Source organism: Epinephelus moara, chromosome 6 (assembly GCF_006386435.1).
Source record: "Epinephelus moara isolate mb chromosome 6, YSFRI_EMoa_1.0, whole genome shotgun sequence".
In the NCBI taxonomy this organism is placed as follows: domain Eukaryota; kingdom Metazoa; phylum Chordata; class Actinopteri; order Perciformes; family Serranidae; genus Epinephelus; species Epinephelus moara.
Genome location: NC_065511.1, coordinates 41,864,261 through 41,881,560, shown reverse-complemented (window position 1 = coordinate 41,881,560; position 17,300 = coordinate 41,864,261). Strand labels below are relative to the sequence as shown.

Sequence of the window (17,300 nt, the reverse complement as noted above, 5' to 3'; positions counted from 1 at the left end):
TTCATTATGAACATCAACAAACTGAAAACGATCAGATAAATAAGATTTAAACCAGCTCAGTGCAGAACCTTTTAGGCCAATTAAGTGATCCAGTCTCTGCAGTAGAATTTGAGTGAGATTGTATGTATATATATATATATATATATATATATGTGTATATACATACATACATACATACATGTATATATTGACAGACAAATAACAGTTTACATACATATATATATATATATATATGTATGTAAACTGTTATTTGTCTGGTATGTCAATCACACACCAAAACTTCATGCCTTCTGCATATGTTTTATTTGAACATTTGCTGATCTCAGCAGGATGAAGACTCTCAGCACTGAAACTTTAACTGTATTCTGAGCAAAGCAAAGAACCTATGTGCAAAAATTAAATAAAAAAAATAAAATAAAATTGAAATGATTCACACTTGTGCCTTCATGTAAATGATTATCAACATAACAATGTGCATGAAAACAGAAGTATAAACACTTAAACAACAGATTCACATAAATAAAAATAAGTAAGTATAGCCTACATGGCATGAAATGTGAAATGAAATTCGCACTTTAAATGAAATGTTAAGAATTCCCTCTGTAAGTATGACTGTTTTCTTTGTACATTTTTTCCAATAATAAACAAAATTGATCAAAAAAAAAAAAAAAAAGAATTCCCTCTGCAGCCAAACAAATTTACCCTCTAGAAGCAGACTCAATAGGTCCCAAAAACAACTCTCCTCCTCTCATTTCCCTGAAAATATTGCTGGGCAATATCTTGTCTGTCCAGTTTGTCATGTCTGTCTTGGTGAATATGGCACACAGCAATGCCATTGAGCCTTTTTTGAGTCATGGTTGATCACAACCATGTTTTCAATCTGCGTAATGCACTGAAACTGCACTTTGCCTCCGCATATGATATGGGCACCACCATCAGCAACCTTACTAGTGTCTCTACCTGATCAAACAGGCCACGGACTTCAGGGGGCATTTCTTTCAAAGCATGCACAACATCTGCAGTTGTGTTGACCTTGTACTTGTTTTTAAACAAGGCCAGTTGGACTCTCAAGTCTTCTCCATTCAGTTCAGGATATTTGCGAACTGCTGCATCGTTTGTCATGGGAGTCAGGAGTGAGTTTTCCAGTTCTTTTAATGTTTGAATGCCTTGTTGCATAAACCTCTCAGTGATTTGTGCATCTACTGTATCTAGGACACGGTAGAACTCTGGTCTGTAAAAATCCACAGCTGATCCAGGTGTGTATGCAGGAGCCTGACCAGAAAATCTTTTAGGGGGCCTATGTGTGCGTGGTGGATGCGTCACACTTGTCATCTGCCTCCTTAAAGATCACCTCAAAGTGTTCAGTGTTTCTTTTGGATTTCAAGCTGTCTTGGACAAGGGAGACTGCAGACAGCATGCCCTCTATTGTCTGAGTGTTTTTCTGGAGAGATGCATTCAGAACCTCTAGTTCACTGATCACATCTAAAGCAAGCAGAAGTCCCAGTACAACATTACCCTGTTGCAGTCGAACACGTAAACCCTCTGCCCGGCTTGCAGACTCAGAATGACTTGCAGTCATCTCATCTAGCGCATTTAGCACCATCCCATATTGGCTGAGAACAGCACGGATAGCAGGTGAGCGCACAGTCCACCTTGTGGGACATAAAGGCCTGATGGACACCGCTGGCCCTTCCCCTTCAGCTGCAACAATGGCTTTAAACTTGTCTTTCAGTTTACCAGACTGCCCAAAAAATGTGCCAAGATCATGTATCCAGTCAAGTGCATTTCGCACAACATTGGAGGCTGAGCAAGCTTGTTGTGTAACCAAACTGACACAGTGTGCTCCACAATGTACGTATGGTGCTAGTGGCTGTGCTCGCTGAATAACAGCCTGTGCACCTGAGTGCTTTCCAGCCATATTTGAAGCCCCATCATATGCCTGACCTCTGAGGCCCGATACTGGCAAATTCAGTCTCAACAGAACGTCCAAAATTATCTTGGCAAGGTTTTCGCCTGTTGTAGAAGTTGTTTCATGCAACCCTATGAAGTCTTCACGCACCAACAAATCAGCGTCAACATAACGTAGGCACAGCGCCTCCTGCTCAACACCAGAGACATCACTTGTTCCATCCATAATAATGGAATATTGCAACTCATCAAATTTATCCGCTCATTTAGACAGTCCCAAGATGTGTGCACGCCTCTCTTTGCAGATAACCACCTCGTGAATGCCTGATCACCTTCAGCTTTGTATTTTAAAAGCTGGTCAAGGTTACCTTGATGATGTTCATGACCCCTAAAGGCCAATCCCTGCCTCGCCAGAAACATCTCAGCTCCTATTATTTTCAACAGGCTAGCTCTGTTTTCTGCTTGCGTGTACTGACTGCACTGCTCAACTGTGTAGTAACAGGCCTGGTTTCATATGCAGCAGTTGTAACAGCCACTTTGTGACCCTCTGATTTCTCATGCATGGAAAATTTTTCAAGTGCTTTTTTCCAGTTTTGAAATCCAGTACTGACAAAAGCTGGGTCTATACTCTTGGCTTGTGCTGGTTTCCCTGTCTTAAAGTATTTAGAGCAGTGAAAACACATTACACCCTCAGTACCCATACTAACATGTAGCCAGGGATCGAGGCCGGTTCCATGCAGGGGCAAGAGGGGGCAATGCCCCCTTAAACAAATGTCTTGCCCCCTCAAATCAAATCCATCAAAAAAGGCACAAAATAGAAACATTTTCTCATCTGTCTCCACTCCACTCCGTGCTGTGTGCCAGCTGTGTGTGATCTACTATCTGCAGTCAGCAGAGACAACCCCCCACCCAGTAAACACCCAATCACTGTTTAGTATGCTAACTTCTGCCCACTCAGACTAACTGAGGACAAATGCCCTGTGTGTGCCAGACCCCTACATAAAGCCCCGCCCAGCCTCTAGTTCTGCACGCTGTTTTTTGATAATCACAGCTTTTTTTTTTTTTTACAAAGCTTTTATTAACTTTTAACTCCTGCAGCTTTCAGCAGCTCAAAGGAGAGTGGAGTGAAGAGAAATCTGTTAAATTGCTAACAAAAAAAACAAAACAAAAAACAACAAAAAATGACAAAAAACAAATAAAACTTCTGCTCTAGCCTATATCTGTTGTGTTTGTTATTTCTGTTAGTTTGAGAAGTTTTTTTTTATAAGACTAGCTTTGGTAAATACTGGCTATAGTGAGGTTATTGTAATTATTAGGTTCAAATTTATTTCATATGCCTAGATGCCTAATGGCCATCCAATAAGATAAATGTTAAGATGTTGGTTGTGCCTGGATGAAGGATATTTTTATTTTATTTTTTCTTAATTTTTATTTTATTTTTTGTTTATTTTATTTTTCAGTTTTCCTCCCTGAGGGATTGCCACCTTATTGTGGTCAGGGGGTTTGTGTGCCTCAGTGACCCTAAGAGCTATACCAGCAGGAGCTTAGTCTTCAGGTGGGACACCCAAGTTGGACAGGTCTTAGGGTAGAGGCCTGACAAAGTGCAATCCATTTCTTTAGGTTGGGGGTTGGACACACAGCTAACAACAACCCAATTCCATGTAGAAAACACTGTTACCAACAACAAAACAAGCGGTGAGCACATTTGAAACTACGGTGACACCCTCTATAGGGCACTCACACAGCGTCCCCACATCCTGCGAGTGAGTGAGTGAGTGAGTGAGTGAGTGACCTTTATTTGTCAGCTCTACCTATGGCAAAAATGTGCTGGAGCATGATGCCCCCTTCACATTTATGACTGCCCCCTCATATGTGCCTGCCTAGAACCGGGCTTGCCAGGGATACTTCTCATACCATGCTTTTTGGAATGTCAGTGTCCGCTCTTTGAGCACTTGTTTTTGCAAAACTTTAGGGTCAGGTTGAATTGGCTTTGTATGTCATTATCATGTCACCGTCCTTTCTCTCTGTGTCACCTCTTGTCCCTCCTTGTTCTCTCCCTGCTTCTTCTGTCTGTATTCCTTCTGTCTCTCGACCTCCCCCCCTTACCTGCACAAGTCGGAAAGAGGGAGGAGAGAAGGCGTGGAGTGGGTTTTACACACATCACACCAATCAAATGAGCCCCTCTCCTCGCCCTTAAATGCGCCGCGTGAAGGCGTAATTAGAATTTACTCAATTCGCCATGGCGGAAGAGAGCAGCAGCGTCAGACGGCCAAACTTCTCCCAGGAGGAAACTGATGTTTTGGTCCGGGAGGTCCAAGCTCGCAGTGTCTGAATATACGGAACTGCGAGCAGACCTCCACGGGCTGATGATGCAAAGGTAGCCTGGGAGGAGGTCACCACAATTGTAAATCAATGTTGCCCAGTGCAAAAAACGGTTCAATGGTGTTAGACGAAGGGCCGAACAAAAGCTCTCTGAGCACAAGAGGCAGACGGGGGCAGCTCCGCAGGCGTGAGTGACAGGCTGCTCCCGCTGGCCTCGATAGACACCAGCCTGCGTCGGCTGGTGGATGCAGCCGAGCACCTGCTGCCGCAGGGTACGGCCACGGTGCCCCGCACCCAGGTGGTAAAATTACAGATTTTAAAAACTACTGAAAAAATTACAAATGACACAAAAAAACTACTCAATTACAGTAACGTGAGTAAATGTAATTAGTTACTTTCCACCTCTGCTTTTTAGGTTCTATTTGGCACTCACACCCACACCAATACTGTCCCTTTCTGCCACCAGTTTGGCCCCGCCCACAAAATACGCCATCACTGTTTACAAACACAAAATGAATGACTCCATTGACAATGACTTGACTATTACCCTCCCTTTTAGTTGTTGTGTTTAAAAAGGTCCAGTGTGTAGGATTTAGTGGCATCTAGCTTTGAGGTTGCAGAACTGAAACCTCTCCCGTGTGTTATGTTGCAGAACTACGGTGGCTGAAGTGAAAAAGTTAAAACACAAATGGCCCAACTGAAAGCCAGTGTTTGGTTTGTGCATTCTGGGCTACTGTAGAGAACCAGATTCCTATGTAGATATAAATGTCTCATTCTAAGCTAACAAAAACACAGCGTTTCTTGTTTTCAGGTGATTATACACTCAGGGAAACATAGATATGAATATTATGTTCCATTTCTGCCTATAGATGCACCTGAATCCCACACACTGGACCTTTAATTTATGTGAGTGGGAAAAACTAAAGACAATTTTCCACAGCAAATGATGGTCTGTGCTAACTCCTCTTATATCTGTTGCAGGAAGAGAGAAACTGAGCTGTCCCAGCATGACGGGAAGAATGAGTCTCCTCTTCAGCCTCATCATAGCAGTGTATTTTTCTGGCATCGCTGCTCAGACAAGAGGTAGATATTTAAACTGAACATATGATGCTGTGTTTTTTAAATAAGTGGTTGAGAACAGTCTACGTTTGGTATTCATGTGGTTTATTTCTTAAGAAGCCTAAAACAATAAGGAACAGTGACGGTTTCTGTTTCAAGTAAAAAGCGGATTTTACCATTTTAAAATCACTGCAAGTTGTGACATCTTAATCTGTTAGTCTAAGATGTTGTATTTTGACGCATGCGAAGCTGACCTTTTTTCTCCCTTGTCCAGAGTGTGAAAATGCCACCGCGGCCGACATCGTCTTCCTAGTCGATGGCTCCTCCAGCATTGGCCCTACTAACTTTCAAGAGGTCCGGACTTTTCTCCGGAACATCGTAAGGGTCCTCGACATCGGCCGCGACAACATTCGGATAGGCTTGGCTCAGTACAATGAAGAACCTTACAAGGAGTTCCTGCTGAAGGATCACATGGACAAGAGGTCCCTGCTGGCTGCAGTGGAAAAAATTCCCTACCGAACAGGAAACACGAATACAGGAAAGGCCATGGAGTTCCTCCTGAAAGAGTACTTCACCAAACAGGCAGGTAGCCGAATCGATCAACGGGTGCCCCGGATCGCTGTGGTGCTCACAGATGGGGAGTCAGCTGATAAAGTGGAAGCACCCGCCCAGAAACTTAGGCAGCATGGAGTCATTGTGTTTGGCATTGGGGTGGGTGACGTCAACAAGACAGAGCTTGAGACCATTGCCAACTGGCCTCCAGAACGCTTCCTCCACACCATCGACAGCTACCAGGCTCTGCAGAGGCTGACGGACCGCCTGCTGCAAACTGTTTGTGAATCTGTGGAGTATGAATTGGAAGGTAAGTCAACGGATTGGAGGTAACATTTTATAAAGAGCATCTGTGGCTGCTAATAAGGTTTTGATCTATGAAGTTGAGATACTGTGTTTATTTGAATCTTAACGAGGCACAGATAGTTCCTCCGTCTCTAACCCCTACGGTCTACGTTACAATTTGTTTACTACTGTTACAATCTGCAGTCCACTTTAAAAAAAGTTCAAGTGATTACACCAATGCCAGGTAAGAGTTTGCACCTGTTTTAAAAAGGCAGGATGAAAATGTGTGTGAGCAGATGATGTTTAGGTGTCAGTTTGCTTCAAAAAGAGAAAGTTCCTACACAGTCTTGTACGAACCACAAAACAACTTCATTGTCAGAAAAATACTGGCATTGTACATTTCTTCAAACCATGACTACATTACATTTGTACGTTATTATTAAGCATAAACGTCAAAACTTAGAAAAAGGCTTGGAAAAGATTGTGTTTTGGCTTAAAATACCCAGTTTGGGGTTATAGTCCCCACTGGAAAAGCAACAATGTCTCAGTAAAAAAACAACTCCGCGGGAAAAATGGCAACGGGTTGCTAAAAATCAGCCACGTTTGGAAGCTAAAAAGAAGCTGGAAAAACTATGGGTTGCTAAAAAAAACACACCATTGTTTAGAAACCAAAAAGCTGCTGGAAAAACATCAACAGTTCACTGAAAAAAGCCCACGTTTGGGGATTTAAAAGAACGCTGGAACTACATAAACATGTCACTGAAAAACACCTACAGTATGTCAGAAACTGAAAAGCCGTTTGAAAAACATCAACAACATTAACATGTCGCTGAAAAGTGAGACTTTGAGAGCGTGTTGTATGCAAAGCCAGTCTTCGCTGATCGAAAGCTGGAAAAATTTGCATGCATCTCTGAGTTGAAACATCTGGCTCGGAAAAACCAGTCTGAAACTGTGGGTGCACACACACTTTAACAATCCAACAAGCTTTTTGTTTGAAGCATACTGACAACCTGGTGCTCAGACTGCTGAAAATTTTACAAATCTACTGCCCTGAAGTAATTTTACAGTCCTGAACTGCAGTAACATGTAATAATGTTTATGTTTTTGTCTTCTTTCAGCCTTGGCCGACAGGTACGCAGATATTTTCTTCCTGGTGGACAGTGGCACAACTCAAAGACAGTTTGCAACGTTCAGGGGTGACCTCAACAAATTGACCAATCAACTTAATGTCTCAGAGTCCACCTACCGTATTGGTTTGGCCCAGTACGGCGAATCTACCACAGTTGACTTCTTTCTCAATACCTACAAAACTAAACAGGAGATCCAAAATGCTGTCAAACGTTTCCGCCTGCGCCCACAACCCAACCGACCACGTAACCTGGGCAGTGCTCTGCAGTATGCCAAAACTCACTTTTTTACCAAAGAGGCAGGGGGCCGTGCAGACCAAGGCGCCCGACAGTACCTGGTTGTTGTGACTGGAAAAGACTCAGATGATCCTGTGTCTCGGGATGCTCAATTAATCAAATCAGAAGGAGTGACTCTTATTGGGATGAGTGCAGGTGCAGACATGAGGGCATTAGACGTATTTGACTACACATTCCCGGATCTCAAAGTGGTTGTTTTGAAGGATATCATGATGGCTGAGATAAAGGAAAATACAACTGGAGGTAAGAAACATCGTCATTCCTTTGGGAACTCAACCACCTAATCAGCCACATTTCTTGATTTGTCATTTTTGGCTGGACTGCAGAGGCGAGGACAGCCCTATAAACACAGAAGTCTGTCTGTGACTGACTGACTGACTGACTGTGTGATGACGTTAGTGCTGGTGTTTCCCCATTGATTGTTTTAAAATGAATAGGTGCTGACCAAGCCGTGGATGCTGACAGTCCTGTCTTACTGTATTCCTTATTTTCTGTAACCAGTGTAGTATGATAGCATGGTGGAATAAGCAGGCTAGCTAGCTAACTAGCCAGCCGCTACATGAATAAAATTCAACAACTTAATGCTTCATCCACACACTCCTGTCACAGGGTAGGAAAGCACACTGCTATCATCAGATGAGTAACAACTTTGTTCTGCTCATTTTCTGTAACCATTGTTATATTAGCATAAAAGCATGCCCTTATTTAAATGTTATAGATTTTTTGTGTTACAATGTCAGAATGGATGCCACCACAATGGAAAAAAATTCTCCTTTTCTGCGCCTGTAGGATGTTTTACAAACTATTGTTGTCGTCGGAAACCTATCGTGATTCTGCCAAGTAGGAATCACTGTTGCCCACTCCTCAGTGAGAGAAGTAGCTATTGGCTGTTCTTCAAGTCGATAAAAGTCGCTAAATGACGTCATCACCGAATTTGCATAATTGGCCATAAGCATGTAATTGTAATTGACGCTGTAGGAGAGAGGAATAACGTCATGAGAGATACAAACACTGAGTCAAAAACACCCTGAATATGTTTAGAAAAATGAACTTTCTTTCAGTGATTTATTTTAGACAAAGAAAATTTTACATTCACATCCCACCCTGACTGTAAGCCAGGTCAGGATCAGCCAGCGGCGGCTTCACACATGCGCAATTCATTTGCAGTCTAGATGCGGAGGGTTAACATCTCCTGCTCTGACTGCAGCTGGGAGGGACTGGGGGATCCCAGGGAGGGATCCGCTGCTCATTGAGAATAGTAAGAACGATACGCTTTCATGTCAGAGTCTCAAAAAGTCTCCAATAACACCAGAAAAAGCAGCTAGATTTGTCGCTAGTTGCTTTTTTGAAAAAGAGTTGCTAGAGGGGTCTGAAAAGTCACTAAATACAGCGACAAAGTCGCTAAGTTGGCAACACTGGTAGGAATTGTTCCTGGATCAAAATCCTGCATCGCGTTCCTGGACCAACATTGCAATCAACCAATCACAGCCCTCTGACATCATCAGTGTGCTGCTCCTGTGCTTCTTTGTACTTAATTGGAGCAAAGCTAGTTTTCCAAATTTGAAGGTATTTAAATTGAACAAAAATCTTCTAAGCTACTGCAGGGTTAGCAAGTTAGCTTGTTCGCTAACAAAGAGTAAGGATAATATAATTTTTCAGTTGCAATTTCCTGCAATTAATACATTTTCCCTCCTTTCTTTCCACTTTGATCCTGGATAGATTTGGTTAGGCTTATCCAGGACCATCATCATCATCATCATCATCATCATCATCATCATCATAATGCTAATTCTGGATAATCTGTTCATCGACATCAACATAGCGTTGATGGTCCTGCATCAGCATCAGTGATTCTATGCAGGATCAACATGGCAATGATGGTCAAGATCAAGATCAACAAATTATCCAGGGTCAACATGACGATGGTCGTGGATCAATATGAGCAACTCTTTCCAGGATCAACATGTTGATGATAGTTCTGTATCAATAACAAGGGTCAAATATGGCAGTGATGTCCCTGGACTGACCTAAACAAATAATGCAGGATGAAGATGATGATGATGATGGTTTTGGATCAGCAAACATATAATCCAAGATCAACATGGCCGTGATGGTCCTGGATCAACACGAGCACTGTAATCCTTTAAAAAAAAAAAGTCTGCATCATCATCTGACATTATCCTTACTCTTAATGTTAATGAACAATATTCTAGTCTATCGGCAAGTTTATTTGTTAGCATAGCCACCCTAGTTAGCAAGCTAACTCGCTAACCCTGCAGGAGCTTACAAGGTTTTTGTTCAGTGTTACTGAGGATCTTGTTTAAATGTACTAACTACACTTCGGAAAATGAGGTCAGCTCTGAAGGAGCACAAGCTAGTTTTAAAATTGAAGTTAGTGCTATTAAACAAAATCCTCAGTAATACTGATCCAAAACCTTCTAATTTACTGCAGGGTTAGCGAGTTAGCTTGCCAACTAGGTTGGCTATGCTAATGAGTTACCTTGCCGATAGACTAGAATATTAGCATGGTAGCTTGCTAAAAAGGTAGGCTATGCTAACAAGTAAGTTTAAGAGGAAAAACTATGTTCATTAACAATAAGAGTAAGGATGATTCATTTTTCAGTTGCAAAGACCTGCAAAGGACACATTTTCCCGCCTTTTTAACAGCCTATTCAAAACTCTTTTTTTGCATGATTGCAGTGCACGTGTTGATCCAGAACGATCACTGACATGTTGATCCTGGACAGAGTTCCCTATTTTGATCCACGACCATCATCATGCTGACCCTGGATAATTTGTTTATCTTGATCTTGATCATCATTGCCATGTTGATCCTGAAAAGAATTGTTGATGTTGATCCAGCACCATCACCGCTGTGTTGATGTCAACATAACAGATTATCCAGAATCAGCATAGTGTTGATGATGATGATGGTCCTGGATAAGCCTAACCAAATCTATCCAGGATCAACATGGAAAAAAGGAGGGAACATGTGTTCATTACAGGAAATTGCAACTGAAAAATTATATTATCCTTACTCTTTGTTAGTGAACAGCTTACTTGTTAGCATTGCCTACCTAGTTAACAAACTAACTTGCTAACCCTGCAGTAGCTTACAAGGTTTTTGTTAAGTGTGAGGAAGGATTACTTGGAAAACTAGCTTAGCTCTGAAGAAGCACAGGGGAATTCTGAAAGAAGCACAGGAGCAGCACACTGATGATGTCAGAGAGCTGAGATTGGATGATTGCAATGTTGGTCCAGGAGCGCGATGTGGGATGTTGATCTAGGAGCATGTCCTACTGGGCAAAAACACGCCATCTGTTGGGGGAACTTCCTCCACTAGTCACACGGGACGTCCATCCCTGACCGGAGCTGAAGAGGGAAAGCTTTGTTCAGTTGAGCAAAAAGGATGTGATGAGTTCAGCTCCAGAGAAAGCAGCTTCGTTGTACTGTGTGACTGTGTCTCAGTGTGCTGTTCTTCATTTTAACATGTATTTACATTCATTTCTGGGCTTGACCACAACAACAGGGCCATGACTGGGCCGGCTTTTTCCTGTTTCAAATTAAAAGTCCTCCAGCATTTTATACACAGTCCAGTAGGTTTAGATCAAGTCTTGTGGCTGAATGCTGTTGAGTGAGAAATGTAGATTCTAAAAAACACCTTTTAAATCATTTTATGCCTTTTTTGACCTGGGCACGTTTCTGATCGCAAATCCCTAAATCAAGCGTGTTGTGTAGGTCAATGTACATAATTATTGTTAATATTCCTTTAATACATGTCATCTTCTGTATTTGAATGGTTAAATAGCAAATGGCTCAAGTCAACTAATTTCACTCCTTCCACAGATTGCAAAGGAGTCAATCTGGCAGACATTGTGTTCATCGTTGATGAGTCTGGAAGCATTGGAAAATCCAACTTCATGCTGATGCGCAAGTTCCTGGGGTCACTTGTGAGCAGCCTGGATGTCGATAAATCCAGAGTCAGAGTGGGCATCGTTACGTACAACAGGGTCTCAACACCGCAGGCCTTCCTTAACTCGTTCAGTCACAAGGCCGAAGTCCTGCAATTCCTCAAGCACCTACCTTACAGAGGAGGTGGTACGTACACTGGAGCTGCCCTAAACTTCACGCGGGACAACGTCTTCATTAAGAAAATGGGCAGCAGAAAGGATAGAGGTATCAAGCAGGTGGCGGTGGTGATCACTGATGGTAAATCCGAGGATTCTGTGAGCGATGCTGCAATCAGTCTCCGTCGAGCTGGTGTCACCGTTTACTGTGTAGGAGTTGAAAATGCCGTTGAGAATGAACTGAAGACGATGGCGTCTTATCCCCTCGACAGGCATGTTTTTAATGTGAAACGTTTCACTGAGCTGAAGGTGCTGAAGCAGAGCCTGCAGAAAATCCTGTGTGAAAACATCATTGAAAGAGACATCCAAGTCATCACAAGTGAAGAAGAAACAAAAAAAGGTTTGACAATTATTATGATTATCTTTTAAATTAATGTAGTCTTTGGTTACGTGAATATTGACAGCTTCCATAAATTCATTCAATGTTTAAAGAAGATATGAAACCCATTCTTGCAAATTGGGACAAAAAAAACCCCCTTAAAATCAGGATTCCCACAGTCATAGAATTCCTGGAAAACTTATGAAATTAGAAAAATCTTTTTCCAGACCTGGAAAGTTTTGGAAAGGTTTTGAAAATACCTTGTTTTGGCTATCATTTAAAATATGTTCTTAAAAAAAATCAATACAAATGAAAGTTTTGTCCCAATTCTCAAGAATACCTGATTAGTATGTTGTGACATGAAAATAATACATTTGTTAAGAGTGGGTAATAGTAAAAATGAGAATCAGGGGTTGGTTGCATAAAACACCTTAAGTTAAGATTTTCCTTAAAGTTATATTTAAGGTTTCCTCAAAATGAAATCAGATGCACAAAACACCCTTTAAATTTAAAAAAACAACAACCACACACCCTGAGAAGAGGGTTCTGCGATCAAGAGAACCCAACAGATATGCTTTTGATTTTACACTTCAGATTTGACTGAATTAGTTTTGTTGCTTCTTCCTACTGTCGTTTTCTGTTTTCTGTTATTTTGGGATTAAATTTACTTTGTAGTTTGTGCTTTCTATGATTGTCTTATTTTCATCTGCCATCTAACTACGAGCCAACTCTATGAGACAATACAAGCAAACAAACAATCTCCATGGAAACTTTTTTCACTGTAAAATCTCTGTCAAAGCAGTTAATGAGTTAACTTTTTTCCTTAACTGAGGAAACCTTCTAAGGGTTTCTGTGCAACTGTGTAAGTCTCTCAGCTAAGGAGAAATTAAACCTTAAGTGTCACACTTAGTGTGTTTTGTGCAATCAATCCCAGGTGTGTGGACCACTAAGTAATTTTGACTAAACTTAAAAAAAACCTAACAAAGTATTTGTTCCCAGAATGAATAATGAAAGCCAGAAATCTCTGGTCAGTTTCCAGGTTGTAGTTGATCATTAATCAACGGCCTGTCCACCCCAGCCATGTGTTTGTTTGAGCTCTGGGGATCTAAATTTGTACTTGTTGCCTCTTGAATATCTGTTCTTTATGTTTAGCCTTCACTCAAACCTTTCCCAGTGTTTAAGTGTTTATTTTTTACTTTCCTCTCTTTGACTATGTGAAAGGAACTAACTCTTGTAGTTGCTTTTCATCTGCAGCATGTATACAAAAGGATGAGGCAGACATCTACTTCCTAATGGACGACTCAGAAAGCATTGGGAACCAAGACTTCCGGGAAATGAAGGACTTCATTATCAAGTTTCTTAAAACCTTCCATATTGGGCCAGATAATGTCCGTGTGGGGCTTGTTAAATATTCTGATGATCCACTTTTGCAAATTGATATAACAGAATATTCAGATGTCCAGTCACTGGAGGAAGCCGTTGAGGGTATTAGTCACGATGGAGGTGGGACAAAGACAGGAAAAGCCCTATCATCCATGGTCCAGCGCTTTAAGAGATCAGCTCGGGATCACAAAGTCCCAGAGTACCTGATTGTAATCACAGATGGGGAATCCACTGATGATGTCAGTGCTCCTGCAGCGGAACTGAAAGCGCAGGGTATCATCATCTATGCCATCGGCGTGAAAGGCTCAAGAGAAGATGAGCTGAAACAGATTGCCAGTGACCCCAAGAAGGCTATCTTTGTCAACAATTTTGATGCCTTGAAATCAATCAACAAGGACATCGTCATAGACATCTGCTCTGAAGACGGTAAGGAAAAGTTACTGGACTTTGAATGCGTATTTATAGCAAATGGAGAGCTGAAGTGAAACCAGGGGCCGTATTCACAAAGCTTCCTAGCGCTAAGAGTTGCTCCTAGTGACGAAATTCTAAGAAAGTTAAGTTAGTTCTAAAGTTAAGATTAGGTCCTTGTAAAGATAAAAGTTATTCACAAAGCATCTTAGACCACAAAAGAGCTCCTAAGGTGAAAAACTGTTAGGAGCAGGGAGGAGGACTTTTAAGAGGCTTAAGAGTTTCCTAAGCAGAGGAGAAAACGGTTTCTTAACACTGAATGAGTGAGTAAATGAAATGCTACAGATGAGATTGTGCAGGGAGAATGTTTGTGGTCGATGTCATTTGGGATATGCACACATTTCCCACCTAACAAAATAACGCTATAACGCCAGAAATAAAATCATCACAGTAATAAGATATTTGAAAAACTGGATAAATTCAACAGAGCAGCAGTGATGACTTTTGTCTGTCTAAACCTTCCATCAGCAGTGATCACACTAACAACGTCAACACTTTCACAGTCAGCAGTTAATTTCATTTCCACTGGGTGTCCACACCTTGCAGGCCCACAAAAGAGCTTGTCTGTGACAACCAATCACATCTGTTAAAAGACAGCATCACACCTAGCAACAGGGTCAACCACGCCCCCTCACTAGATAAAAGCTGCTGTCTCTTCCTTGCTCAGAGAACTTTCCTAAATCACTCCTAAGCTAGGACTCCTTGCTAAGTTAGGAGCTCTGTGAGAGTACTCTCAGAATGTTTGTGAATTCGGCCCCTGATCAGTAGAGTCAGCAGTATGTTGTGTTGTTCACTTCATGTCTGGACGATGATGATGAAAGATGCTGCTAATATTATTTGTTTAATATTTCTATTTTTGTGGTTTTTAATGAACACCATTTCCCGTAAGCCGGAGACCACTGCAGGTTTAACGTAATCATCTTTAAGGCCCATTGTTTAGGATTTAGCGGAATTCAGGGAAGGAGACACATGCAGCCATTTTTGATTTGATATTTTGGTGGTTTGAGGCACAGAAGCATTGTTGTTGTTGGACGTGAGAGCTCAGGCCTCTATGCAAAACTGTGAGTTGCCAAAGGGAAATTATACTGCGGCATGAGAACAGTGAAGGCTAAAACACACTGGCGGCGAATGCCACATAAAAAAAGACGCCCCTATTATTTTCAATGTACAACCCCACATATGCTTTAGGTAGACATGTGTCAGTGATCCTGGGGGCAGCAGGCCAAGTAAAGTACTCCACACGTCCCTCTCCCCAGCAACCTGGGACCCCCAGCAACCCCGAGGTGTTCCCAGGCCAGAGGAGATGTATAATCCCTCCAGCATGTTCTGGGTCTGCCCCGGGGCCTCCCACCAGTGGTACATGCCTGGAACACCTCTAATGGGAGGCGCCCGGGAGGATCCTGATCAGATCCACCTCAACTGACCCCTTTCAATGTAAAGGAGCAGCGGCTCTACTCCAAGCTCCTCCCCCTATCTCTAAGGCTGAGCCCAGACACTCTTCTGAGGTCATTTTAGCCGGCTTGTATCCACGACCTCATTCTTTGAATCACCAGAGCTCATGATCATAGGTGAGGGTTGGGACGGAGATGGACCAGTAAATCGAAAGTTTAGCCTTCTGGCTCAGCTCCCTTTTCACCATGATGGTCCAGCGCAGCACCCGCATCGCTGCAGATGCTGCACCAAACAGCTGAATCATTTCATGCTCCATTCTACCCTCACTCATGATCCCCGGAGATAATTGAACTCCTTAGCTTGAGGCAGAAACATATTTCTCATTTTTTATGTTTGGGGCCCAGTGTTCAACCCTCGTATGACTTTTGTTTGGGCAATAATTTTCTCAAATTCTTCCTCCTGCTCAGTCTTTGTGTTTGCACACGGCCCTGCAGTCTCATGCCCTTTTATGGGGAGTTACCATGCTCAACCTTTTGCTTTGAGCTATGCTGATTAGGATCAACTGACACATGCTGTCAACTTACAAGGACAATGGGACTTATCATAATAAGAATACAGGTGCGAACAATAGATATTGGTGAATATTTGTTTTCATTACCTTAGAATGAGACGTACATATCTACATGGGGAGTGGGTCCTTGTCTATGCCAGGTTGCACCGCCATGTTTCTGCAGTAGCCCATATCGGACAAACCAAACACTGGCTCCAGATAAGACCATTCATGTTTTCACGTTGGCAAACGTAGTTAGCAGCCCCTCTGTTACTAGCAGTGTCGGAAAAACCCCAATTTCTTTTTTATCTGAAACTGCTACAAGAAAAGCAGGGGAAAAGGGAACACCACAATAACCTCTTTGTGTTCTGTGTCCACAGCTTGCAAGGAGGTACAGGGCGACATCTTCTTCTTAACTGACAGCTCTGAGAGCATTTCTGAAGAAGACTTCAAGGCAATGAAAGAGTTCATGAAATCTGTCATCAGGAAGACCAACATCGGGCAGAACAAGGTGCATGTTGGTGTCATGCAGTTCAGCACCAGTTACAATCTGGAGTTTCGCCTCGACCAATACTACAACGTAGATGAAATTGCGAATGCCATTGATGGTATGCAGCAGATGAATGAAGGCACACTCACAGGGAAGGCCATCACTGAGGTGTCACAGTACTTTGATAACAACAGAGGAGGGCGTCCTGAACTGACTCAGAGGTTGATAGTGATAACAGACGGTGAAGCCAAAGATAAGGTCGACGGCCCCGCTGAGGCTTTGAGGAATAAGGGAGTGGTGATCTACGCCATTGGTGTGATGAGCGCCAACATGACCCAGCTGCTGGAGATCAGCGGTTCATCGGAGAGGGTGTATTCTGAGAAGGACTTTGATGGGCTTAAGGACTTGGAGAGCAAGGTGGCCTTGAAGATCTGTGAGAAAAGTAAGAGCAGTATTAGACTATACCAAAAAATATTTTGAATTACCCAGAGCATGAGTTTGTAAAAGCACTGAGCCATTAGTTTAAGGTTAATTTTTGTAAACAGATATTTGCATATGAATGTGGAGTCTGTAGGCAACAGGACAAGATTTTGGTACTGGAAGCCTTCTGGTTTCTGTTTGTAGTCCTATTGTAGTAGTCCAGTAGTATTGACCAATCGTGTTTGAGTGGCAGCTGAGCACTCCTTCAAGACAGAGTGCATTGGCTGAAGTGCAATCTCAGAACCATCTGACTATTGGTCAAACTACGATTTAGCTTTATAACATAGACTGTATAAAATATTTGACTTGATGTCACCCATTGTTTGGTGGAATCCTGCTCTGAAGCTTTGAGTTAGACATTTCGGCTGTTGCCATCTTGGTTTTTTGGAGCCTGAAGTGACCATATTTGGGTAAGAGGCCGAAGCTGTGGCGGTGATGTCTTGCAGACTGTCTGTCCCTCAAAGTGGGCTTAAAATATGCATCATTTTAAGCCTTATCAAAATGTAAACAAGTGACTTCTAAAAAGAGACTGAGCCCCCCA

At 42.3% G+C, this 17,300-nt stretch overlaps 1 protein-coding gene across 1 annotated transcript in view; it reads left to right on the top strand.

Moving 5' to 3' along the window:
- Positions 1–17,300, top strand: part of LOC126392473 (collagen alpha-6(VI) chain-like) — a 69,243-nt gene that overhangs the window by 4,066 nt on the left and 47,877 nt on the right. The window contains exons 2-7 of the mRNA XM_050047885.1: positions 5,212–5,313; positions 5,564–6,151; positions 7,245–7,793; positions 11,397–12,017; positions 13,251–13,805; positions 16,170–16,721. Of these exons, the coding sequence (XP_049903842.1) occupies positions 5,238–5,313; positions 5,564–6,151; positions 7,245–7,793; positions 11,397–12,017; positions 13,251–13,805; positions 16,170–16,721 (2,941 nt within the window). The 5' untranslated portion in view covers positions 5,212–5,237. The remainder of the gene's footprint in view (positions 1–5,211; positions 5,314–5,563; positions 6,152–7,244; positions 7,794–11,396; positions 12,018–13,250; positions 13,806–16,169; positions 16,722–17,300) is intronic.